The sequence below is a fragment of the Artemia sp. Qi Xiang Cuo genome, chromosome 7 (genome assembly GCF_049724085.1).
Source record: "Artemia sp. Qi Xiang Cuo chromosome 7, ASM4972408v1, whole genome shotgun sequence".
NCBI lineage: Eukaryota > Metazoa > Arthropoda > Branchiopoda > Anostraca > Artemiidae > Artemia > Artemia sp. Qi Xiang Cuo.
This window is the reverse complement of record NC_142800.1, coordinates 49239504-49266812: the sequence shown is the minus strand read 5'-3', so window position 1 is coordinate 49266812 and position 27309 is coordinate 49239504. Positions and strand designations below refer to the sequence as shown.

The window sequence follows — 27309 nt, the reverse complement described above, 5'->3', positions numbered from 1 at the left end:
GCAACTAATAGGTCTTTTTAGTGTTCACGGGGAGATATACTGTAATTTCATTGTCAAAAATATCTGTGAGTACACGCAGATCCTCGGGTGTATTTTGATTAAGATTAAATAGGATGTAGCCATAGGGTTTATTAGTTGCCTGATCGTATGCTGAGAGCAGAAATTCGGGGGCTCCTGGATAGATTTACTTATTGAGAGTTATTACCGAGCTAGAATCACGAACAACTCTACAGATGATATAGTAGGTGCAGTTCAATGCAAGTGTTCACATACACTTGCTCTGATGAAAGAGATTTTGTAGAACCAGAATAATAAAAATCTATTCATGATGAGAGCGAACAGTGAAGAGTTGTAGCATTTCCTGGGACTCTTGCTCAATAGATTCAACCTGATCGTAAATAATTAGCCAAGAGATGGGTTCAACGATTGTGAAAACATCGAGTCCCTGGATGAATTGTATCTGCACCAACCCTGTCGTGCCAATTGCTTTTATTTTATCGTATGACTCCTGCCAAATACTCTAACAGTAGTAGATTTTTTTCGGCTTTTCCACAAACATTTTATCGCAATTTTTAATTATTTTAGTTAAGAGTGTTGTTTTGCCTGACATTGACGGCCCATACAGAAACGATCTGAATGGTGTTTTAAATTGATACATGTTCCCTTCAACAGTTCACCTAGACAACTAGCTGTAGACTATGGCTGTCTAATGACTAAATAATTTTCCTATTACTACTACTCCATTCAAGAATAATAAGAATAATAATAATAATGAGAAGAAGACGAATAAAGAATAATATTTTCTTTTATTAAACATAAAAAGGTAAAAATACTTTTAAAAAATACTACATTTAAAAAGTAACTGTAAACATGAAAAAAATACACCTTTTTAATTTATTTATAATAAAAAATACAACATTTACATAACCACTAGAAAAAAAACACATGAATAAATACACTTTTTTTTTGTTTATTTATAAAAAAATACAACAGTTATTGACTAAAGCACATGAAATAATATCACTATTATTTACAGCACTTTAAATTTTGGGGTCCCCCCTCCCCCCGGGGGCTGCCGCGACGGCGAGCAGGGGCGGGCCGGGAAGCGCCGGGCGCGGGGGCCCGCTGCGGCGGGCCCGGGCCGGCATTAAATACTGGAAATTGATCTGCCTTGCACACTCACTTTGTAAATTGTTTGTGATAAAGAATTAAAAAGAATTTTAAAAACACCCAATTACCCAAAACACCCCCCACCCAATTTATACTTTTTTTTTAAATGAATTTAATTTAATTTTTCTAGACCGAGTTGTTTTCTTTACTCTATGCATTAAAATCGGTCTGAAATTAAATAATTAACGTGTGGTAGTACCTTCACACTATCCTCAAGTATATAGACTTTGTCCGATATGGCCAACATGGCGTTTTTCTCAACTCTAACTGTGTATTTTTTAAATTGTAAAGAGCGAATCGCCATGACTTTCGCCCTTGGCACTAAACTACGTTCCACACAGTTTCTATACACACTCATGTCGAAATTATTTTTTACAAAGTGTAGGTACCCCCTTGCAAACTTGTTTGATATCCTTGCCGTGCGTTTCCACACAGTAGACCTTTGGACCAGGAAACACACCACTGGATATCAGATCGCTACCCGTTTCAGATTTTAGCATTAACAATTGATTTGGGGCCTGGCGTTTCACTAGCTCTGGGTAGGGATTCGTCCCAGTTAGTGTAGTCCATTCGTGAGCTAATGTACTCGCCATTTTCCAAATCATTCAATAGATTTTCAGTTTTGACTTTTAACAGGAGTGAATCAGTGTCCCCGTAATACACTTGAACTTGTCCCTCAATCGGCCACTGTACCCTACATACATTATAATAAAATGACAACATGAGTTTTTTGGATATTTCAGTTATCGCACTTCCACCTGCAATATTTTTATTTAATACAATGTTTCTTTTCTTGCGATGTAGGAGCACCATATTAGAGTCTATGATTGTGAAAGATGTGAAGTTTGGATCCGCAATGATTCGAGCACAATCTTTGGGGTTGGTTACAATGTCACATCGACTTCTGTGTCGTACGCTCTCGCACATTTTACCGAAAGCTGAGTTCAAAATGAGTTTGTAGACTTTTTTTTCAACTTTCGTTTTCGCTTGTGAACGCTTACTGACAAAGGTGTCAATAAACGTTTTCATGTAAGGCTTTTGATCAAATTGGAGGGCTCTATGAATATTCGTGACTTTGAAGCCATTGGACACCATCCATTTCAATAGCACGTGAGGAACAACGATATTCTGTTTTGGGTTGAGATCGGCAATTAGTTTTTGTTTTGAAGGTACCCAGTGCATACTCCCGTCCTTTACTAAAGATAAATTATAGGGGCTCAGAGAGTCCCTACCCACCGCTCTATTTATGCACGGAAAAAAAAAGTCTTTTACCGAGTCATGGATTTCCATGGGTATTTCACCGTCAATTTCAAAAAACCATCCCTGTGCCCCATTCTCCTCAACACTGGCAATGTCGGGGAAATTCGAAGCATAGGGATTGTCAAGCCATTTATAATTGCCATACGGAAAACATTAGTGAGACACTGCCGATGGGTAAAGAGAATTCATATCCAAAAAACTGCGTCCGACTTTTCATCGGTGTGCTGTCCAGTCGGATCAGTTTTCATGATACGATCCCCGTGAAAAACATACCCGCCCCTCATTGATCTCTCTACAAACAGATGCTGATCCACATCGGCGATCAGACCTATTTCTTCTTAGCTGATTTTAAGTATCAATTCCATCACCAAATGGGGAGTGGAAAAATAATAACCTAAATCCAACCCAAATTCCCCATAGATTTTATCCGTATTTTTGCAAACAATGTCCAGAAGAGTGAGTAAGTCACTGGCCAAGTAAAGTTTACAATAATCCCACCCATTTTTACATCCGCCCTTTGCCCAAACCCTCTTAGCAAATTCGTAGTCGCTAGTGGTGCACTCACTCTCAGTAAGAGAATTGTAAAAAGCTTCAATGGGTGGTAATGACACCTCATCTAGCCTCGAGCAAGAGTTGTAATATTCATATGTATATATACCCTTAAACGTTAGTATATCATATATTTCATCATCGGAGATACTCTTTTTGAGGAGGAGGAAGATATCATAATTGTCACTTTTATGTAAGCTAATCAATTGACTTAAAGACTTGGGGAAGAAGCTGAATGAGTCTAAGAAATGGATCTTATTCAGGCACGTGTTACCATTGTCAACTATTTTCAAAATGAATTCTAGAAGCAGTAGCTTCCCCAATGATTTGGGTATGATATTATATGAAAAAGAACCATCTATCCATGCGTCATCTACAACTCCTCCCTTGGCAATGCGGGCCAACGCCGGAAGAACAAACTTTAAGTCGTAATTGGAATTGTGTATAAAAACAGGTACGAAATATTGTTGTCTAACGTTTAAATTGCATGACTGGTGTGCTACCCCTCTAAAGCTACTCCCTCCCGATGTAATTTCCTGCCACAAATGATCATGGTCGATCAACTTCCTCCTCCCCCCATTCCCAACACCATCATCAAATTCCCCCCTTGCAACCCCAACACATTTTACGATTTTTAATGGCCGCTATGTCATCTGGTTATAGGAGCATAGGATAGTTTGTATAACGAAGGCGCGAAGTTGCACCGTTCGCAGTTATGATTAGACTGACCAATGCCGAGCGCATGTAGTCTTCAGCGTCACCCAACATCTCCACTACATCTAGCACTTGCATGGTATTATTGGAATCTCGTTGCGCGTGAGCGTAAGAGACCCCTATGGCTTCATGTATTTTAACACGATTTGAATTTGACGGATCGCACACGTCTGTCAACTTAGCTTCGCAGGCCAAATTGATCTTATTGCTCTATAGGAGCGTGTTTTGAAAATTTTTAAAAATTAAGATCGCTCTATCTGCACTTACCGTCTCCACAGCTTTGTATCCATGACATTTACAGTGTTTCATGTGATGCTTTAACTTTAAATCAGAGCGAAATCTTGAGAGACATGTTGGACAGTAATAACCCACACCTTTCCCCTTTTTACCCTCACTTAGAACCCTACTAAAATCCGTAATTGGATTGAAATGACCAATTGAATCGGAGTCTGTTGGTGGGGTGTATAGAAGCCACACCCAATGTTCTACTGATTCAATTGAAGGAGACTGAACTGGAAATAATACACCCTTCTTACCAGAACGCTGACCCTCTTCAAATTCTGGTCCATACTGTAACACTGTGACACCAATCTTTAAATGTGCATTAGCCCGCTCAAAAATATCTATTCCTTTTAGTGTCACGGGATATTGACCATTTAAACAATTAAAATCTACTTTGGGGTACTTTGAACCCTCCCTACCATTAACTGCCATTTTATCCAACTTTTTGTTAGATGCATCATCGGGCAGAGGCCTGTATGCTGCAATTAAAAATGCATACTTGAATCACTGCAGCCTCGTTTCGAAACAGATTCGTATTATCCCCTTACACCCCTCTAAATCTGAATGATATGTTTAGTAAATAGATTTCGCCACACATCTAAAGGGCACATCCTTTTTAAAACTAAATATGGGTTAGCTCAATTATAATATAAACAAAAACACAGAACCAATACCCCCTAATGATACTTCTACTCCTGAATGGTTATTATATAGACAAACTATATAAAGTACTCCCCATAAGATGACAAAAGCTGTTTAATCTCCCACATATCTGTGTGCAATTATTTAGAATAAATCTCACCCACATTTTCATTTAGAAAAAACATTTTGAGTGCTATTGATGCTTTTAAACTAACCTCCACTCCCCCGGCTCTCCGCTTTTGTTAAATAATAACTCAAACATTATTATTATAGGAATGTGTTATGATCGGGGGGTCTGTTATTATCACCCAATGTGAAAGAGTTTAATGAATCACTAGGTTTGGTAATGATGACCATTATGAAGTGCAAGGCAGAGTTGGAAAAAACATAATCCGGAATAGGGATTACTGTTGTTGTTGTACTACTAGTACTATCTATATCATTAATTGGAATAGTGTAGGGTGACAGAGAATTGTGAATTGCACCACCATTCCCAGTTTTTTCAATAACGTTGCTTGAATATAACGTGAGGTCCCCTAGTACATATTCCAATTTTTTTGGCGCAATTGGTTGTGACATCCTGATTCTTCTGGTGATGTACTTTTATTATAAGGACCCAGCTCAGATTCACTAGTAGCATCTTTTAAATGCTCACGCATAAAACTCTCTGCCCACCCCGATTCCTCAGGTTCGTCGATATCCCAGGTTCAGCTATCGAAACTGGGCAGGTCCCCAAAAACCTAGCTGAGGAACCTCCCATGTCACTCTATGTTATATTAATGTAAAGTATCCTCGTAATGAAACTCTCATGGGGGTAAAAGACCTGGCCCCGTAACTTCATTCGTTTTATGTCTCAATAATCTTGTAGGTGCTATATCACTAATCTGTAGAAAAAAAAGTTTTATTTTTTATGTGAAATAAGCATTATTTAATAAAGTTGAAATATCATGTTCATTTCTAGTCGTATGTTTCCCGAATATTTAACACGTACCATTTTTCCATACCATCCAACAAAACCCAATTCCTCCTAGAATTATTTAAACTAAAGAGTTACCCTCTCTCCCCTCAGAAAGTTCACAAAAACACAATAGCCTTATCTATAGTGAAGCCTTTTTCTATTCGTAAACAAATTTTTTTTTTTAACTAAAAAGTTACCCCCCTCCTCCCTCAGAAAGACACAATAGCCTTATCTGTAGTGAAGCATTTTTTCTACTCGTACGTTTCCCGAATATTTAACACGTACCATTTTTCCATACCGTCCAACAAAACCCAATTCCTCCTAGAATTATTTAAAGTAAAAAGTTTCCCTCTCCTCCCTCAGAAAGTTCACAATAGCCATATCTGCAGTGAATCTTTTTTCTATTAAGAAAAAAATTTTTAAAACTAAAATGTTACCCACTCCTCCCTCAGAAAGACACAATAGCCTGATCTGTAGTGAAGCATTTTTATAATCATATGTTCCCTGAAAATTTAAAAAATACCATTTTTACAGACCAACAAATAAAACCCAAATCCACCTAGAATTATTTAAACTAAAAAGTTACCCCCTCCTCGCTCAGAAAGTTCACAATAGCCATATCTATAGTGAAGCGTTTTTCTATTCATAAACAAATTTTTAAAACTAAAAAGTTACCCCCTCCTCCCTCAGAAAGACACAATAGCCTCATCTGCGGTGAAGCATTTTTTCTACTCGTACTTTTCCCGAATATTTAATACGTATCATTTTTCCATACCATCCAACAAAACCCAATTCCTCCTAGAATTATTTAAACTAAAAAGTTTCCCCCTCCTCCCTCAGAAAGTTCACAAAAACACAATAGCCTTATCTGTAGTGAAGCGTTTTTCTATTCATAAACAAATTTTTTAAACTAAAAAGTTGCCCCCTCCTCCCTCAGAAAGACACAATAGCCTTATCTGTAGTGAAGCATTTTTTCTATTCGTACTTTTCCCGAATATTTAACACGTACCATTTTTCCATACCATCCAACAAAACCCAATTCCTCCTAGAATTATTTAAACTAAAAAGTTACCCCCTCCTCCCTCACAAGAACACAATAGCCATATCTGTAGTGAAGTGTTTTTCTATTCATAAACAAATTTTTTAAACTAAAAAGTTACCTCCTCCTCCCTCAGAAAGACACAATAGCCATATCTGTAGTGAAGCATTTTTTCTACTCGTATGTTTCCCGAATATTTAACACGTACCATCATTTTAACATTTTAATATCTCTGACATGCACTTTTACGGTGTTGAAAAATGGCGAAAAGAAAATACTTAAAAAAAAACAAAAAAAGTTGGATAGAAATAGGTAGAAGCTAGAGGTGAAAATACTCACATTTCCAAATTCAGACTGCTGTTGAGTGCAGTCCGTTTCTTGCATAGATATGGTGGCGATGTCACTGGCTTGTACAGGTGAGCCAGTGGGGCTCCCCATCATGTGAGCAACTATCCATTCTCTTTTCAGATTTCTACCTGGCTGCATAGGAGCTGGCACTGGTGAGTTTTGAGCAGGCAGCGTCGGTCTGGAATGGATGTGAGTGGCCCCCAATGAACCGCCTATCTCCACTTGTTTCATTGGAGCAACGCCGTTAGTCTTAGCTCTCTTTTCAAGGGGAGGGTAATTGTAGGAATCCCCTTCCTTAAAAAGAAGGAAAAATTTAGCATGGAAAAAAACAATTCCCTTTTTTACAAAATAAAAAACTATTATGCACAAAGAATCCCCACTAACCACACGTAATCAGGGAACAGAGTCTCGCTCAAACCCCGTAAAGCTCATTTAAAAGATACAATAATTACATATTTAACACAAAAATTTAGTTTTTAACGGATACCAAGTAAAGATAAATTGTGTTAGAATTGATTTATTGCTCTCTTCCCTGTCATATATTTTTATAAAAGCCTCTTAATCATCTATGAAATCCATTTATTTTCATCAAATACAATTGAAAAATATCTGTCTAATTTGGTCAAAAAACAAACTCTTTTGTCAATGAGTCTTGAATCGCACATATCCGTCTTTTTTTTTCTTAATCCACATAAGACACATACCGTGAACAGATCACATCAGACCGATAACAGTTAGAGTAATTAGATCCTGGTTGCAGCGGACTGTTGTTTTGAAATCATCCCCTCTTTGGTAACATGTTAAACACAGATGGCCTTATTTAGAGCAGAAGAAGATAGTACATTTTAAATGCGGGATTGTGAAAGGATTCTTTTGAACAAAAAAGAACTAAAACTACCGAATTATTTACCTAACATAGTAATGAAAAAGGGAGTTTTTTGTTTTACATAATAGAAAAAAGCGTGCTTTGCCGTTTCTATCGAATATACGCATCATATTTTAAGCTTTGTGTTGTTGGAGGGGGGCTAAGTCCCCCCCGGATATTTGAATTTACGATTAAAACGATTTTTTTTTTTGAATTATAGAATGAGATTATACCCGCATTTAAAATCAAAATATCCATTGTTACAGATTTAATAAAATAAAGCGTAATATTATCGATATTATAATGCATGTCTAAAGTTTAAGTAAATATAATTAAAACTTTATGCTGGTTTTCAATTACGAATTGTTAAGCAATTCTCTGATTGTCTGCCTAAAAAACAGGTGTCAGCTTGAAAAAAAAACCCCCTCTGATTGACAAAAAAAACTTGGGGTTTAAACGTAGTTCTGTAAAGTGTTTAATCATTTGTAGTTTTAAGAATTTATATATTAAATCATGACATACATTCATTGCTTAATTAACAACAAAAGCAGAAAAAAAACCTGTTTGAGTATATTATAAACTGCCAAATAAACGCTGGCTGTAGACTATGCATTTGAAAGCTTTATACATGTTTTCATTTACTATTTTTTAATAATCGGTATTATGGGCTGACTAAGAAACAATTTTCATATCGAAAAAAAACCCCACAATGATTTAAAAAAAAAACTTGTATCTTAAAATGATTTTTATAAATTGTTTAATAACGTGTATTTTTAATAATTTATATGTTCATGCCTCAGGCGTAGGATTGAATGTAGGATCTGTATCTATTAATGCTTTACAGAAAACCCGTCTGCTAAGACAAGTGCCGTTCGTAGTAATAGGTGCTTGACCCGTGGTAAGGCATATTACGCAATCACCCGTGAAAGTGCATAGGTGACTGCCCCGTGGTAAGTCATATTACGCAATCACTCGTGATATCTATTAATGCTTTACTACTATTATCATTATTATTATTGTTACTATTATTATTCTGCAAGGAAAATAGAGCAAAATTTCCGTCTAACAGTAATGCAAAAATGGTAACTATTTTTTCAGTTCGCCTTATAATTAAAAATTATAAACCAAAAGATAACTAAGGATATTAAAAAAAAAACCTAAGATCCCTGGAAATTTGCGTATGATCGAATGTACATAAAGGATTGATATAGTTCATTATAAATATGGTTTATGTAAGTTTCATCTTTATTATGGTTGTAAGATAGCAGAAATTTGTATATCGAGTACCGGCACAGTCAATTATAAACGGGGAACGTGTAAGTTTTATCGGTATCAAGTCTGTAGATATATCTAAATCCTAGTAAAGAACAAATCAATATCAGAATCGGATATAGAAGGCTGTTTTAGGTCCCTTGCCCTCCTCCAAAGGATCACAGTTTGCATTCATTACAGGGTGGACGAAGAAACCATACCTTTAGGAGAGCCCAGGTTTCGTCGGTGCATCCCCCAACCTTAGTTCTATATCCACCCTTGCGGTTTATGAAGATTTTTTTCACTGAAATTGAAATCCTGATTCTTATTCTTAATCAGTTTAAACAATCAGATTTCCTTTAACCTTTCCTTTGTACTTTGAAAGGAAGCCATCAGACAGCAAACGTTATTACAGTAATATATTCCACAAGATAATTTTATGTTTTGTCAGGATACATAAATTAAAGCCGATTTCCCAAGGTTTTAGTTACATTGAATAGCTGCAAGGGTGGACATAGAATTTCTGTTGGGGGATGCCATCAATGAAACATGGGTTCTCCAATGGGTATTTTTCTCCCCTCTGCCCCTGTAATGAACACACACTGTGATCCTTTGGGGGGGGGGGGGATTACTCCGAAACAACTTCCTAGATCAAACCCTAATATGCAATTATAAACTAGAATATAAAATCTTGAATATATAATATTTTATTATCATAGGCAACGCAATAGCGCTGCCCAATTAAAAAAGCTGATGTATCAGTTAAACGTGTCGGAATACAGGCTTATGGGATTATGCCGGGATTATGGTAGAATCCCGGCAGCGAGCATAGTTGAAACAAAAACCACCGTAGTAGAGGACCACGGATAAGTCTCCCATTATTACAAGTTTACAGGAAAGTCTCCCTATTAAATCTTAAAGCTCATCAAAGACCTGAAGAAAAGAAGGGACGGATTTATTCGGAGACCTATAATCATTACCAACTATGAAAACCTTATTTTGTAATTTAATTTCAAATTCATTTTCATTAAACTAGAATTTGAAAACCCCTTTATCATTCCTCGACAGATCGCTTCGAACAGAATGAGGAAGATCATCAGATTTGCCATCCTTCTGCAATTTAGTCGCTCCTCCTTGTAACCGGGTATATATAGAAGCATTTCATTATTTGAGTTAAAGAAGGTCTCACATAATCCGATAACATCAGGTAGCCCATCAAAAACTATCTGCCTCAACTGATCAATCGATGAACATAGACCCAGAGTATTGAGTTGGAGCACCGAAATATGATCATCTCGTCTAGTAGCCCACTTTAGATCAGAAACATACTTACTAATAACTAAATGAGAAAATTAAAAATAAAACTCATTTAATTTGACCAATAGTATAACTTACAACCCTTACCCTGAGGATTGGGGGGGGGTTGTCATCCTCAAGGACCTAATTTCCAGAACTTTAAACTACGTTGAACAAAATGGCTATTTAAAAATTTTGATTGGATCTGTGTGGGGAAACGGTGGCGTGAGAGGGGGGTTAGTTGCCCTTCATTCACTTTCGACTATTGAAAAGAGGGAGCCCTCTCAATTTCCAATCAAATGAGCCCTTTTTGAAGTCTCTACAACAGCACTTTCTATAAGAACCTTATTAGCCAAAGGACATAATTTAAAACCCTTACCCTGAGGGCTGTGCGGAGGTTGTCATCCTGAAAGTCCTAATTTCTAGAACTTTCAACTACGTTGAAAAAAATGCCTATCTCAAAATTTTGACTGGACGTGTTTGGAGAAATGATGGGTATGAGAGGGGGGTAATTGCCCTCCAATTATTTTTTACTATGAAAAGGGCACTAGCCCTTTCAATTTCCAATCGAATGAGCCCTTTTTGAGCTTTCTACGACCACCCTTTCTATAAAAAAAACCTGATATGCCCCCAGGGCATAACTTACAACCCTTACCCTGAGGGCTGTGGGGGGGGGGAGGGGGGGTGTCATCCACAAATGACTAATTTCCAAAAATTTCAATTACGTTGAACAAAATGGCTATCTAAAAATTTTAACTGGATGTGTTTGGGGAAATGGCGGGCGTAAGGGGGTAGGATAGTTGTCCCAAATCACTTTCGACTGTTAAAAAAGGGACTATTCCTTTCAATTTCCAATTAAATGAGCCCTTTTGAAGTTTCTTCGACAACGCTTTCTAGAAGAACCTTATATGCCCCCAGGGCATAAAATGCAACCCTTACCATGATGTGTGTGGGGAGTTTGTCATTGTCAAATACATAATCTCCAGAACTTTCAACTACGTTGAACAGAATGACTATCTGAAAATTTTGATTGGATCTGTTTGGGGAAATGGTGGGCGTTAGAGGAGGGCTAGTTGCCCACCAATGACTTTCGACTGTCAAAAGGGCACTAGCCATTTCAATTTTCAATCACATGAGCCCTTTTTGAAGATTCTACGACCACACACTCTGTAAAAAACCTTATATGCCCCCAGGGCATAATTTACAATCCTTACCCTGAGGGCTGTGAGTGGGAGGGTTGTCATCCTCAAAGACCGAATTTCCAGAACTTTCAACTACGTTGAAACAAATGGCTATCTCATAATTTTGATTGTATGTGTTTGGGGAAATGGTGGGCGTGAGAGGGGGGTTAGTTGCCCTCCAATCACTTTTGACTATTACAAAAGGTACTAGCCCTTTCAATTTCCAATTGAATGAGCCTTTTTCGAAGTTTCTGCGACAATGCGTTATTTAAAACCTTATATGCTCCAAGGGCATAACTTACAACCCTTGCCCTGACGGGTGTATGGGGTTTGCCATCCTCAAAGACATAATTTCCAGAACTTTCAACTACGTTGAACAAAATGGCTATTACAAAATTTTGATTGGATGTGTTTGGAGAAATGGTGGGCGTGAAAGGGGAGTTAGTTGCCCTCCAATCACTTTTGACTATTAAAAAAGGGAACTAGTCCTTTAAATTTCCAATCGAATGAGCCCTTTTTCAAGTTTCTACGACAACACTTTCAATAAAAACCTTATACGCACACAGGGCATAACTCACAACCCTTGCCCTGAGGGCTGTGGGGGGATTGTCCTCCTCAAAGATATAATTTCCAGGTCTTTCAACTACGTTGAACAAAATGGCTATCTCAAAATATTGATTGGATGTGTTTGGGGAAATGGTGGGCGTGGAAGGGGTGTTAGTTGCCTTCCAATCTCTTTCAACTATTAAAAAGGGCACAAGCCCTACCAATTTCCAATCGTACAAGCACTTTCCGAAGTTTCTACGACAACTCCTTTTCTACGAAGCGCCCTGGTCTAAAGAAACCAAAAACAAATATTACATTGTACCAACATCGTTCTTTACTTAGGCAGCGCTATTGCACTGCCTATGATTTCAAAATATACAAGGCTCATCAAGTTTAGTCACACCCATCAAATGTTACGTAAAAGACCACGGATGTGTGTTTATTTATTTTTTTCCCAGGGTTGATCGTATCAACCCAGTGGTCCTAGAATATCGCAGGAGGGCTCTTTTGAACGGAAATTAAAAGTTCTAGTGCGTTTTCTAAATAACAAAAAATTGAAGGGCAACTAGGCCCCCTTCAACGCTCATTTTTTTCCCAAAGTCACCCCATCAAAATTTTTAGATAGCCATTTTCTTCAACATAGTCGAAAAAACTAAATAGCTATGTCTTTGAGGATGAATTAATCCGCCAGAGTCCCTAGGGAAAGGGCTGCATGTTATGAACTTTGACCATAGTTTACATATAATTGGTTATTGGGAAGTATACAGACGTTTTCACGGGTTTTTTTTTCTGCTGGGGGGATCTGAGGGAAGGGGCTACGTGGGAGGACCTTTCCATGGAGGAAGTTTTTATGGGGGAAGGGACATTGCTATGAAGAGGGTGCCTAATTTCACAGGGTTATTTAAAAAACGATCAGAAATTAAAGTTAAAACAAGTTTTTTCAACTGAAACTAAGGTGCGACATTAAAACTTAAAACGAACAGAAATTATACGTATATTAGGGGGTTCGCCATCTAGTCAATACCTTGAATTACGCAAATTTTTTTAGTAATTTCAAAAGTTCTATTTATTCTAATTAAACGGTCTTCTGATTCAGGGGTAATTCTTAAAGAATTGGAGCAAAATTCGAACTTTTGTGTAAAAAGCGAGGCAATGACTAGGGAGCAAACTCCCCTAATACACGTAATAATTTCCGTTTGTTTTGAGTTCTAATGTTGCTCCTTACTTTTAGTTGGAAAAACTTCTTTTTTTTTGTTTAATTAAAAACTATAACGATGGTTCATAATAAGTGGAACTTAAATCGAACATAAACTACTGTGAACAAATGAATGAAACCTAAAATGAACAGAAATAAATATGTATAATCACATCAAACTTGAAAATAACCGATAGCGTGGATGAAGCTCTCCTTTTGTCTACTACGATAATGATTAGCAACTAATTAACAAAAAAAATGCTTTTTAGAATGAGCCTCTCAATGAAAAATAAGGAGCAACATTGAAACCTTAAAAGAAAAGAACTAAACTCATATAGTATCAAACAGTTCGTGGTAACGAACTGAGAGTAAGGAGCGACCCGGCTCAATGGTAACCGAAACTCTAGAAAACGGGTTTTTGATACCAATAGATACATCAAAAGAATTAGATTTCAATGCTGATTTCAAATATATAATTTTCATCAAGTTTAGTGCTACCCATCAAAAGTTACGCGCCTGAGAAAATTTGGCTGATTTTCAAAAAAAGGAGGAAAGACCCCCTAAAAGTTATAGAACTTTAATGAAAATCACACCATCATATTCAACGTATAAGAGAACCCTGCTGTAGAGGTTTCAAGCACCTATCTACTAAAATGTGGAATTTTGAATTTTTTGCCTGAAGAAAGATCACGGAATGCGTGTTTATTTGTTTTTTTGTTTTTTTCCCAGGGGTGATCGTACCGACCCAGTGGTCCTAGAATATCGTGGGAGGACTCATTGGCACGGAAATTGAAAGTTCTAGTGCCCTTTGTAAGTAACCAAAAAAATGGAGGGCAACTAGGCCCCTTCCCACGCTCATTTTTTTCCCAAAGTCACCTGACTAAAATATTGAGATAGCCATTTTGTTCAGCATGGTTGAAAATATGATAACTATGTCCTTTAGGATGACTTAATCCCCCGACGTCCCCGGGAGGAGGGCTGAAAGTTATGAACTTTACCAAATGTTAACATATACTATTGGTTATTAGGAAGTATACAGACGTTTTCAGGGGGGATTTTTTATGGTAGTAGGGGAGTCAGTGGGTCGGGGGTTATGTGGGAGGATCTTTCCGTGAAGGAAGTTTTCATGGGGGAAGGGACACTGCTATGAAGGGGGCGCCGGATTTACCAGCATTATTAAAAAAAAGATCAGAGATTAAATATAAAAAAAAACGTCGTTCCTTACTTTCAGTTAAAAAAAACTTTTTTTTTTATTTAATTTAATACTTGAAATAAAAATAAATTGCTATGGATAACTAGATGAAACCTAAAACGAACAGACATTAAAATGAACACTCGTGCAAAACTTAAAATAAACACAAATTACCACAAACAAGAGTGGGACTATTACCCCCTTAAATACTTTAAACGTCAGAGCATTACTTGCGGTCTACTGAAAAAAAATGTTTTAAAAAGTTTTAACCAATAACTACTTTGACTCGCAGGTGCTAAAATCAATATATTTTAAACAATCAATCAAGTTTCTTTAGTCTCATATGTAGTAAAATTTGATCCACACTTTCTTAATTTTAAACATGCGACATTCAACTGGGTATAAATTCTATAGGTAAATCGTTTAGTACTTTGTCAATTCAAACATACGGCATTAGCAAAATTAATAGCTCTACTCTTTTTTGATGCAGCTCTTAGCAATTTGATTTGTTGCGTAATTGAGACGTTGTTGATATTTTAACAAATAAAAACGCAATGCTCGAAATACAAAATGTTTTCAGTAAAGCCCAAGTGGCAACTGGTATTTTTGGGGGTGTTAGGTATTTCGATTTTAGCTTTGAAAGGAGCGGCAGGCCCCATCCTCTTTTGTAATAATTTCTTTTTTTGACTTGATTTTTCGTTTGAGTAGGGGGAGAGGTATTACCACGGGGGGGGGGAACAAGATCATTGACCTCCAATCAGTTTGAATACTAACTATACAAGATTACAGCCAATCAGAGGGCTACAATACTAACTATACAAGATCACGTGCCTCTTTCTAGGCCAATCACAGAGCTAGAATACTAGCCTAACAAGGTGCCATCACCAGACTCCTGAGAATTTCAACGGGAGTGACGCAACTAATATCTCAGGAAATTTCAACATTGGTTTTGCGTAACTGTTATATCACAATATAACAGATATTGTTATATTGTTATATCATACTTGCTTTCGAAAACACATGTCTCAGAAGAATTCTCAACATCCGTTGGCAGCAGAGAATAACAAACCAATCCATCCGTGACAAGACTGGCCAGCCTCTTGTGACACATATTATAAGAGTCCGCCGATGGAGATACCTTGGCCATGTCCTACGTATGGACAATCTCCGACTACCAAATGCAGCGCTCCATTGGCAGCCATCGGGTCCATGCCGCAGGGACAGACCCAGAAACACCCTGCGTCGAACGTACCAGACAGATCTCCGTAACCTGCACACATCAATCCAACCTCAGTGGGAGGACATACTTGCAGCAGCAAACCGGCGGGAAGATTGGCGGCTCCTTCTTGATGCCCTGGGTGCCTCTGGAGGCACAGGTGGATCTAAGGTCTAAAGGTAAGGTTATATCTCAATTCCACCTTGAGACTTTGCTTATATTGTTCGCCTTTCGAGGCTAAGATAACAGTTCGTTTCAAAGCATTATCGAGCAAACATCAAACAGAATGGATAATTTAGAAGTTATTGCAACGCAAATTTATAACGTAAGTTCTGTTTATAAATAATTAATTAAGATATTTACGTGGTAAATTTTTACCAAATCATATTATTGACTAATGTGGATATACAACTCGATCCCTTTTTTTATGCTATTTCCGAATATAATAATTTTTTTTGTTGGAAATGAATTTTAGCCCCACATCCCTGTATATTCAAATTCAGGGTATACATTTGCCCATTAGGGGGTTGGGTTGCATGAAGCAAATATTAAGTATAACCCAGCTAGCAATTTTACCTCTGATCGCAATAATTCTCTACGGAACTAGCTTATTAAAGTTACGTTCGGTATATATTTCAGGACTGTATGATGTGTGTGCGTTAACAAGTTTTTTGTATCTAATTTTGAGTCTATGTGTTAGCTTCTTTTCTGTCTCAGGAAACATCTAGAAATAATATTTTAAATTATGTAAGATTCTAAAAATTTTTGTTGATTGATAATATTAGTGTATTTTTTTTGTCTAAACTAATAAAATAAAGATATCATAGGTCAACTGCTCCCCATAAGCTAGACTTAAATAGCGACGAAGACCACACTGCCTTTCGATCATAAGCAACGGGGAAATTTTTTTATTCAAGTTGCATTAATATAGAAGATGGAGAGGGGGATGGCGAGGGAGGGGGGTGTAAGAATTAGCAACTTTTAGCTAGTTTCAAAAATAAAACTCCCCTAAAATTTGTAAAAATGATTTTTTAAGGAAATTATAATTCAATTTCTTTTTAAGGATAGTTTTGATTTCCCTCCACCCATCAAAAACGCTCAATTCGACAACTAATCACGTCCTACAGTAATTAACTACGTTGGATCTTCGAGGTCCTATACACAAGGAGAGAACAAAGGGACCACATACAAGAATGCGAAATGGCTAATGACATGAATCGCAAAAAGCAAATGTAAGTTTAAAATTTTATCGATACTTTCACTAAAGATTCCTTCTCCCAAAAGGAAATACATCTTGCTTGGTTCATACACATTTCCTTATTCTAATATCCTGTTTGAGGTCAAGCATTATGACAGTGTAAATCAGAGAATGCAATATTTTAATAATAAGATGAGAGACGATAATTAAACAGGCCGTCTTTATCTCAGAACTGACTTGGTCTAATGTCTGCATCCTTAACCGTAAACAAGTGCGTGTAGTGCGAAATATAATAATCATTTTTGTTGGAAATGAATTTTAGCCACCCCCCTATATATTCCAATTCAGGGTATATATTTGCACAATAGGGGAGATGTGATTGCATGAAGTCTATTTTAAGTGTATTTGTAAGTCTATTTTAAGTCTATTCTACTAGACTAGCTTTTGAAAATGTCGTTTGGTATAAATTTTAGGCCTACAATGTGTGTGTGTTAACGAGCTTTTTCTATCTAATTTTAAGCCTATATGCTAGCTTCTTTTTTGTTTCAGAAAACATTTAGGAATAAGATTTGCAATTCTGTAAGATTCTAAAAACTTTTGTTGACTGATAACATTATTTCCTTATTCTAATATCCTGTTTGAGGTCAAATCTTATGACCGTTTATATTGGAGAATGTAATATTTTATTAATAAAGTGAGAGATGATAATTAAATAGGCCGTCTTTATCTCAGAACTATCATGGTCGGATGTCTGCATCCTTAACCGTAAACAAGTGTGTGTAATGTCATTAGTTTACAGTCCCTAGTTTCAAAAGAAAACATATTATGCATGAATTTAAGTGACAATGGGAAAAAATAAATGTAATTTAAAACGACGTTAAAAAGTCAATAGGTTCTGATTATGCTTGAGACTTACAAATATTTTCATCTTTTTTGGTGGTTCAGGTAATTAGGTTTCTTAAAAAACTGTTTCAGTTCTGATGCAGAAAAGGTACTTTTCGAGTACTTATATTCAATGATTATTATTCTATGAAACCTTGAAATATACGCACTTTTATTTTCTCGCTATAATGAAAATAGGGAGACGCCGCTTTGGAATTACTGGAAAGAGCATGGACACAATTTAAGCATTTTGTTTGGGGGACAGTAGGGGGGTGAGGGGGGCATTGTTTATTGCCTGGAATTTGAAATACCTCATTTACACTTTTCATTTAGCCATTCAACATTAAGATAGTAAACAAATTAGGCTATCTATATAGGCTGATTAAGCTATCGCTTTGCAAATAAATTAGTAGCTGTGATTGAAAGGCCACGTTACCTCTCATAACCGTAAATGTGTCAACATAGGACTATTAACTCCTTTACTTTTAATCCAATTTCGACTTTCTTAAAAAATAGGGTGATTTATACACATTGAAAATAAGTGTCTATTTTCTTTATAGGTTAGAACAGATTCATCACTACCCTCCCCTCCACCTGAAGAAACAAGTCACGTATCATATGATCCCATTGATGAAATGATTCTAATTGAAGCGTCATTGCAATTTCGTGACGCTATTGAAACGCAATTGAATATCAGTGAAGGGTAGGGTAAATTTTTACGGGAGTGTTATGGTAGTGATAATTTAGATGGTACACCTGCTAACATTATTAACGACACGGAATGGACGGATAATTTATTAGGAAAATATTTCAATGTTGGTAGTAGTTCTTTAGATGTAGACAATAGCACAGTTGAACAAAGCAATGCAGTTAGTTCAGAGAGCGATCTACCATGGTTGAGTCCGCATACCACGCGAGTCTTAGATAATTTTAGTCGTGAGTTAAATGAGAATCCTTCCCTCTCAGATTTAATGAATATATCCCGAGTTCAATCGAATTTAATAGAACAAGAAAATGAATTCGCATGTATGGATTTACATAGCCCTAACGTACTAGAGGCTATGTTGAGCGAAGTGGGGGATTTTACTCCACACACCAGCCCTCTTGTTGAACACAGTGGGGGAGGGAGGGGGTGAGTAGTGATGATATACAAGGGGGAGGACGTTAGATAGTGATGATATACAATTCTCATCGCTACCGGGATTTCAGCAAAAAAATTCAATTCTGAATACAACATACGTCTTCACTGCAAATTTTGGCGATCCATTCAATACACTGATGGCAGGGAATATTATAATGGACCCCATAGATATCATTCATGAATATGCAGAGAAAATTCGTGCACTTCTTGAGCACCGTATTCAACTGTGGGGGCCCGAGACAGCATTAATGCCTCAATTGTTTTAAAAATATGTTATTTGAATGAAAGTCATGGTAAGGTCTATGATCACTATGTGCACACCGAAATGTTGGTGTTGTACCCTCATTTCGAAAATTATGAGAGCGTCTTTATGCAATGGGTTGACAGTGTGGGCACGCATCACGACAATTATAATGAGAATGGTGGTTCAGTGGTTTTATTTGTTGAAAATTTAAGTGTAAATATATGTAAATTTAAAAAAGATTTTATTGTAAGAGGGGGGCATAGGGACAGGGCTATAGTTTTAAAATATAATCCTGATTTAGAAGGATGTCAGGGCATTCAACGAATCCGTTTCGAAACAGGCCAAAAGTGTTTCATGGACGCATTTCACATATCGGCTTTCCGACCTCTGAAAGATGAAACTACAAAAAAAAATTGGACCACTGAGCCGTACATGGAAGAGAAGGGTCTGATTTTCCCCAAGTAGATTTCAGTTGTTTAACGGAAATATTTCCTGTAGCACTCTGGGGGAGAGATATTTTTGAACGGGCCAACGCACATTTAAATATTGGTGTTACAGTTCTACAATATGAAACGGAATTTTTAGAGCGGGGGGGGGGGCGTTCTCATAAAAAGGGGGTAATATTCCCAGTAAGAGCACCATCTATTGAATCTGTGAAACACTGGGTTCGGTTGTTGTACACACCGCCCAGTGAACCTAATTCAATTGGCCATTTCAATCCCATTACGGATATTAGTAGAGTTTTATGTGAGTGTAAAAAGGGGCGGGGGGTGTACGTTGATATTGCCCAATGTGTTTGTCCCAATTTCGTAGCGATATAAATCTACAAAATCACATGAAACATTGCAAAAGACACGGCTATTAATCGGTGGAGACAGTTGCTGGTTATTGGGTAATTTTACGATTTAAAAATTTCCAGAATACAATTATTCAAAGTGATAAAATTAGTTCAGACTGTGAGGCAAAGTTCACGGATGTGAACGATTCACAATTTCCAAATCGTATCGAAGAACATCAAGCTATTGCAGTTTCCTATGCAGATGCGCAAAGAGACAGTAGTAACACTATGCGACTCTTAGAAATAGTTGCGACGTTAGACGAGAAAGATTGCATGATCAAAGCATTGACTAAATTAATTGTCACTGCAATGGGGCTATCTCCTGTTTGAGACACACACACTACCCAATGATACTATCAGCAAAGGATTGCCTAGCCATTAAAAATAAGAAAATATGTTGGGTATGCAAGGGAGAATTTGAAGAGGGGACTAAGGTTAAAGGGACTAGGGGAAAAAAGACTAAGGGGGGGAGAAGAAAGTCAGAGATCATGATCACTTGTGTCTAGAAATATCCTCAGGGGGTAGTAATTTTCGTGGCGTAGCACACCAATCGTGCAATGTGAATGTAAGCCAACAGTTTTTTATACCAGTTTTCATTCACAATTCAAATTACGATTTAAAAATTTATTTTACCGGCTTTAGCACGTGAGCACAGAGAGGGAGGGGGTGCATATAGCCCATGAGGAAATAACCGATTTGCCTAAAATATTATACCAAAATCTGCTGAGAAGTTGTTGCTTTTAGAATTCCAGTGGAAAACAGTGGATAATGGGCATACTTGCCTGAATAAAGTCCAGTTTTTAGATTCATATACCTTTTTCCCAAGGCTCTCAGTCAACTAATTCAAGTGCAGAAACATGACAATTTTGATAGTTCCCTCTGCTCAAATAGCACTTTCCAGACAATAAAATGTATGGCTTACTGACTTGTAAAAGCATATATACATATGACTATTACAGCTCTGGTGCAAGGTTAAGTGAGGAGAAACTTCCCCCTCCAATTAAAGCATTCTATAATTCAATAACCGGTAGTGAATGTACTGCCGAGAATTATGAATTTTCCAAAAGGGTATGTTATAAGGGGGCTGTATAAATGGTTGGAATTATTGTAGAATGCACTTTGTAAGCGATGTATTAACTCTATTAGATATTCCCTCCGAAAAAACAGACCAAATTCATTCGGAATTTAGACTATAAATTGGCTATTATTTTTCAACACCGCACCTCGTCATGGAATTAATTCTAAAAATCAGTAGGGAGGAAATAGGTTTGATCACCTATGTGGATCAACACTTATTTGTAGAAAGATCTATGAGGGGTGGATATGCTTTTTCACGGGGATCGTGTCTTAACAACTGATCCAAGTTGGCAGAACTCTGTTGATGGTGTAAAGTCCAATGCTGTTTTTGTGGACATGAACTCACTATACCCTTCGGCAATTTCTCATTATAGTTTACCGTGTGGCAGTTATAAATGGCTTGAAAATCATTGTGCCCTAGCTTCCTCTGACATTCACACTGTCGAGGAAAATGGTGCGCAAGGATGGTTTTTTGAAATTGACGGTCACATACGACTTGAACTCCACGACACAGTAAAATGTTTTGTTTTTCCGTGTGTAAATAGACCAGTGACCAAGGACTGTTTGAGTCCATACAATCGGTCTTTGGTCGAGGATATGGTTAGGCATTGGACCCCCTCCAAGCAGAAACTAATTGCAGATTTGGACCCGAAACAGAATATTGTTGTTCACCATGTCCTATTGCGGTGGATGGTGACCAATTGTTTCAGGGTCACAAAGATACACAGAGCCCTGCAATTCCATCAGAAACCCTACTTGAAAATGTTTATTGACACTTTTGTCCGTAAACATTCACAGGCAAAAAGTAAAGTTCAAAAAGAAATGTATAAACTCATTTTAAATTCAGCTTTTGGAAAAATGTGTGAAAGCGTATGAAACAGATCTCGTTGCGACGTTGTAACCTGCCCCAGAGAATGTGCCCGAATTGTCACCGATCCTAACTTTACAACATTCACGACCATAGAAACGAATATGGTTCTGCTACACAGAAAAAAGAGAAATGTTGTTCTGAATAAGAATATTGTGGGGGGGGGAGTTCAGTACTTGAAATTTTCAAAAAACTTATGTTGTCCTTCTTTTACAATGTGTGTAAGGTACAATGGCCAAGGGAGGGGAGGTGCAAGTTTACTATGGGGACACAGATTCTCTATTGTTAAAACCGAGAATTTTTGGAAAGATTTGGAAAATAGTGTGTACATTGGCCCGCAGACGGATTACACGAATTGGAATGAGAGCATCTATCCCGAGTTGGTGAAACGCCAGCCCCCAATGAACTATTAATGTTAAAATCAGAGACGGGGAGCGATTTAATATCCAATGGGGTGTTCCCCGGTCCAAAAGTATACTGTGTGGAAAAACATGATAAAGATGTAAAACAAGCGTGCAATGAGGTGCCTACACACTTTGTAAAAATATTTTCAACATGAGTGTCTACAGAAACTGTGTGAACAGTTGTCTAGTGCCAAGAGCAAAGGTCCTGGCAATTCTCTCTCTACAATATAAGAACTATACTGTTAGAGTGGAAAAAATGCCATGTCTTGCATATTCGACAAGGTCTATGTACTCGAGAATGGTGTAAGGGTACTCCCCCATGGCCACTATCGAATTTCAGATCGATTTGAATGTAGCACTATCTAAAAACACTCGGTCTGGATAATTTAACTTAAATTCAAAAATAGTACTTGATGGGTGGGTGGAGGACAACAATTTCTCAATATAATCTTTATTCCATTGCCAATCATCATCGTCATCATCATTTAACTTTTACTGCTGCTGCTATTGTATACAGTTTGTTTCCTGCCACAGCGGCCCGGCCTTCGGCCCCGGGGGTGGGGGGCCGCCCCCGCCACCGGCCTTCGGCCCCGAGGGATGGGAGGTCCCGTCCAAGGCCGGCCTTCGGCCCTGGAGGGGGGGATTCTCATCTTTTAAATATTTTAAATAGTGTTTTTATATATTAGTCTACAAATGTTTTCAACTGTGCTGTTCTTGCTGTTCTTGTTGTATTTTAAGTTGTTTTTTGTTGTTGCCAATAAATGAAAAATATTAAATTGTTCTTGTTGTTCTGTTATTGCTGTTGTTGTATAAAAAGTGTTGTTAATAAAAGAAAAAACATATTTTTGTTGTTCTTGTTGCTATTGAATACCGTACTAGGTAGATCTAAGGGAAAACTATTATTTATTCATTAGGCAAGTATGGTTTACAGTTAGTTGTAGTCCAACTGCTGTCAACAGCAGTATGTATCAATTAAAAAAACCATTCAGATCGTTTTTCTGTGGACCGTTAATGTCGGGAGATACGAAACTTTTTGCTGAAATAATAAAAAATTGTAGCAAATTGTTTTTTGAAAAACCAAAGAAAATTTACTGTTATTATAGCGTTTGGCTATAGTCTTAAGTTGCAATAGAATCCAGTGCCACTACCACATCTATTCCAAAACAATTCATGCGGGGACTTGACCTTTTCGATAGTATTGAGCCAACCTTATGGCTGATTATTGATGATTTAGCTGAATCAATTGAACTGTTCTCACAGGAAATGCTGCAACTGTTTACAGTTCGCTCTCATCATGAACACATTTCCATAACCCTAGTTCTACACAATCTTTTTCATCAGAGCAAGTGTATAAGGACCCTTTCTTTGAACTGCACCATCTATATTATCTACCATGTTGTTCATGATTCAAGTTCTCTATTAACTCTCAATAAACAAATATATTCCGGTGCCCCTAAATTTCTACTTTCAGCGTACAGTCAGGCGACAAATAATCCCTATGGGTACATTCTGCTGGATTTTAATCAGAATACACCCGAGGATCTGCGTGTAGTCACAGATATTTTTGAAAATGAAATTACAGTATATCTTCCGGTGAACAGTAGAAAAGGCTATTAGTTGCAATCATAACACTGACGAAACTACACGAAAATAGGGACTTATTTTCCGTTCTAAGCACTTCAAAACCCCCACTCAGGAAGGTCATAGTCAAACATGGTGTTGACAAAGAATTTATTAATCTAATATCTGAACTTTGTTTAAATTTAACTGAGGGCAATGTACAGTTGCCAGAAGGTGTTAGACAACAGACAAAGCAACATCGCTCCACCTACGTGCCTTGGCTTACAAAAGCAAAAGAAAATGTTTTAAAAGAAAAAGTCTCCTTCAAGCGGGCGTTAGCTTTTTTACACTTTTACTGCCAATAATCGCACGACTTGTAAACAGTTTTCTCTAGATGGTTAAACCCTACAAATTGACTCCAATAGAACTTTTCCTTTCACCAGTTGAACACTTCGAAGGCAATCTAAGCAAATTCATTAATGATAAAAATATTGCCGATGATAAAAAGCTAGTTCTACTTCAAGATGCACTGCGTCGTGTGGACAAACATAGACCTTATCGTTAGAAACCCGTCGCCGTCGTCAATGTCACTGATCCCCCCCCCCCCCCCCAAACAGGAAACATCTTCTCAAGATTATGCAGCAACAACAACAGCACAAACAAACGACAAAAAATTGAATTCAACAGGGACATTAATTGAAAACCTATTGCCATTGACCTATCGGGAACAGAGTAAAAGAGTATTAACATATCTCATATTGGAAAGTGGTGGTGGTGATAATTATCATCAAGTTCAAGTCGATAGCACTGGGAAACAAATTATAATTCAGAGAAAAAGTTAAAATCTACTTGATTTCATTTTTGATATGGTTACAAATCATAAAAGACTTTTATCATTTGACGATAATCTATATAGCTTCCTAAATACATCAAACTTCCCTAAAAGTCTCACTGGCAATAAGTAAATTCTAAAGAAATTAAGGGAATATAGTAGAGGTGTCAGCCATCTAACAACGCCATTTAAAAAAGAAGAAGAAGATTTTAAATCAATCTTGGAAAATACTAGCACTCCCAGCAGCAGCAGCAATGATTTGACAACACCAATGATGCCGGTTAGACAAAAGCGAAGACGTATTGATATCATTTCACCGTCACAAGCACCACCCTCCAGTGTGCAAAAGGGGAGTGGGCATTACACTACGTGTTTGCGTTCAAAATGGATGAAATTTTAAAAAATGTCTATGAAAATATTGGTGAAGTGGGAAGTCTAAGTTCCCCCAAAACACTTTCTAAAGTTGTCTCTGACGTAGGTGGCAGCACTTTAAAAAATGCAATAGAGTATCTAGAATATGAACCAAGTTACACTCCGCATCGGAATCGTAGGCTTTGTGGAAAACAATATCGACAAACTAAAGCCTTTTTCCCACTGCATATAATGAAAACTAGAGTTAAAAGATCTTTAACTCTAGATGTGATTCAAAGACGGCACGATACACCCTACAAATATATTCTAGTGGCAATCAGTGTCCTTAGTCACTATGCATATGCCATTCCATTGCGATCAAAGAGAGGTGTTGAATTTGCTCAGGCCTTAGAAAGTATTCTTGAACATGATTGCTATAAGAAATTCAAAGTGACCGTGGTAGCGAATTTGTTAATCCAAATGTGCAAAATATTCTATTGGAATATAATACAAAACAATATCTTTGTCATAGTCCCTTCAGGGATGCCTTGACCGATCAACTGATAAGAGCAAATCGCCTATTAATTTCGAGATATTGTACTCAGAAAAATATTGCTTCTTGTATTCAAGATTTAGATAAAATCATACAAATATCGATACAAATAACGAACACATCAATCTCTGTCCAGTGTTAGCCCTCAGGAAGTTCTTTGTAGTAAAAATATTTTGACACTTTTCTCAATCAATATTCCAGTGAAAAAAAATTGTGAAGAAAAAATTCAATGTTGGCGATACTGTTCGAATTAATAGAGCCACCAATATTTTTGAAAAGAAGAATTATTTAAAGAGCACTGAACTTTTTAAAGTGTCCAAACTCCAAGACACCACACCCACGACATATCGGCTGCGAGGAACCAAAGATGAAGAGATCCTCGGTGGTTTTTATGATTATGAACTACAAAAAGTTTAAAACAGTAGTGAAATTTATCAAATTGAGAAGATATTAAAGAGCCTTACTCGTAGGGATAAGAGACAGGTGCTTGTTGGTTGTCTAGAATACAACTCCGATTTTGATTCTTGGGTTACAGTTGAAGATATTAACAATGCCCAATGATTTCTATGTGATATTCATGTCCAATGTCTCTGACCCTCTCTACAATGATTTGAATAAAACATGTGATTTTTGGAAAAAAATCTCTCCCACTATCAAATTCGATGGCGCGTATGAAGTGGCTCTTGTCGCCTGTATTCTCAAAAATACCTATGATATCCTGAGAAAAAATTCGCAAATATGATATAAAATTTAAACCCTATGATTGGCCGCCAGCACCCGATAGCGAACATCATAAAATTCAAATGATCAATTGGTTGGATTATCCATATGTTGAATTACCATACGAGGAACTCACTTGTATGAATGATTTATGTCGTTCTATCAATAAAAGAATTTCCGCTCGTAATAAAAGGAGCCTTTAATTTCCATTTTTCAAAGGAAGAGGGCAAGATCTACATTAGTTCACCCATTAACAGTGAAAAGATTATTCTCAATGATAATCTAAAAGATGTTCGTGGCTTGAAACTCAATATAATCAATGGTAAAAGTGCCTGAAACACTAATGTTATTTTTGCTGACTAGCCGCCAGCCTTCTCCACAGACACTTGTATATTTCTTTATGCTTCATTTGTTGAAACATACAGAGATGGCAATAGCAATGTCCCCCTCCTAAAAGTTCTTGAAATAAAAACCAATCAAGATCATATTCATCATTACAATATAAAGCATCTTCAGTATATTCCGGTAAACACTTCCTATTTGGAACTCTGCCAATTAAGACGAAGAACTGAATTAGGTGAAGCTCTAGCAACATCAAAAGGTTTGGCTGTGATTACATGCCATTTTAGACCCATCGTTTTCGGTGTTCAAAAAAAACAACAAGATGTCTAATGGAAAAGTGGTATCCATTTGTCCTGATATTGACTGCTATGTTAATACTCTTGGCCCAAGACAACTGGGCAATGAAATGGACTATTACAAAGGTCGTTCATCAATGTCTGGCTATGGTCTTGGCAGTTGATTTGCTAAGCTGTAGCGCTCTGCACTACCTCTGGCAATAAAATATATTGTACCGGCTGCGACAGATTTTGAATCCTCTACACTATACGATTGGGGCTCTGGCAAGGATTTTAAAAAAAGAGCTTCGGAAAATCTC

General features: G+C 37.1%; 1 protein-coding gene across 2 annotated transcripts in view; it reads left to right on the top strand.

Annotated features, from left to right (window-relative positions):
• The window catches only part of LOC148950369 (uncharacterized), a 115057-nt gene that overhangs the window by 32273 nt on the left and 55475 nt on the right, over positions 1-27309 (top strand). The window contains exon 1 of one of the 2 annotated variants that reach the window (XM_089092352.1): positions 18369-18487. The exons of the other annotated variant lie outside the window; for it this stretch is intronic. Coding sequence (XP_088948478.1) covers positions 18420-18487 — 68 coding nt within the window. The 5' untranslated portion in view covers positions 18369-18419. Of the gene's footprint in view, positions 1-18368; positions 18488-27309 lie in introns of those variants that run through there. 2 annotated transcript variants of the gene reach the window in all.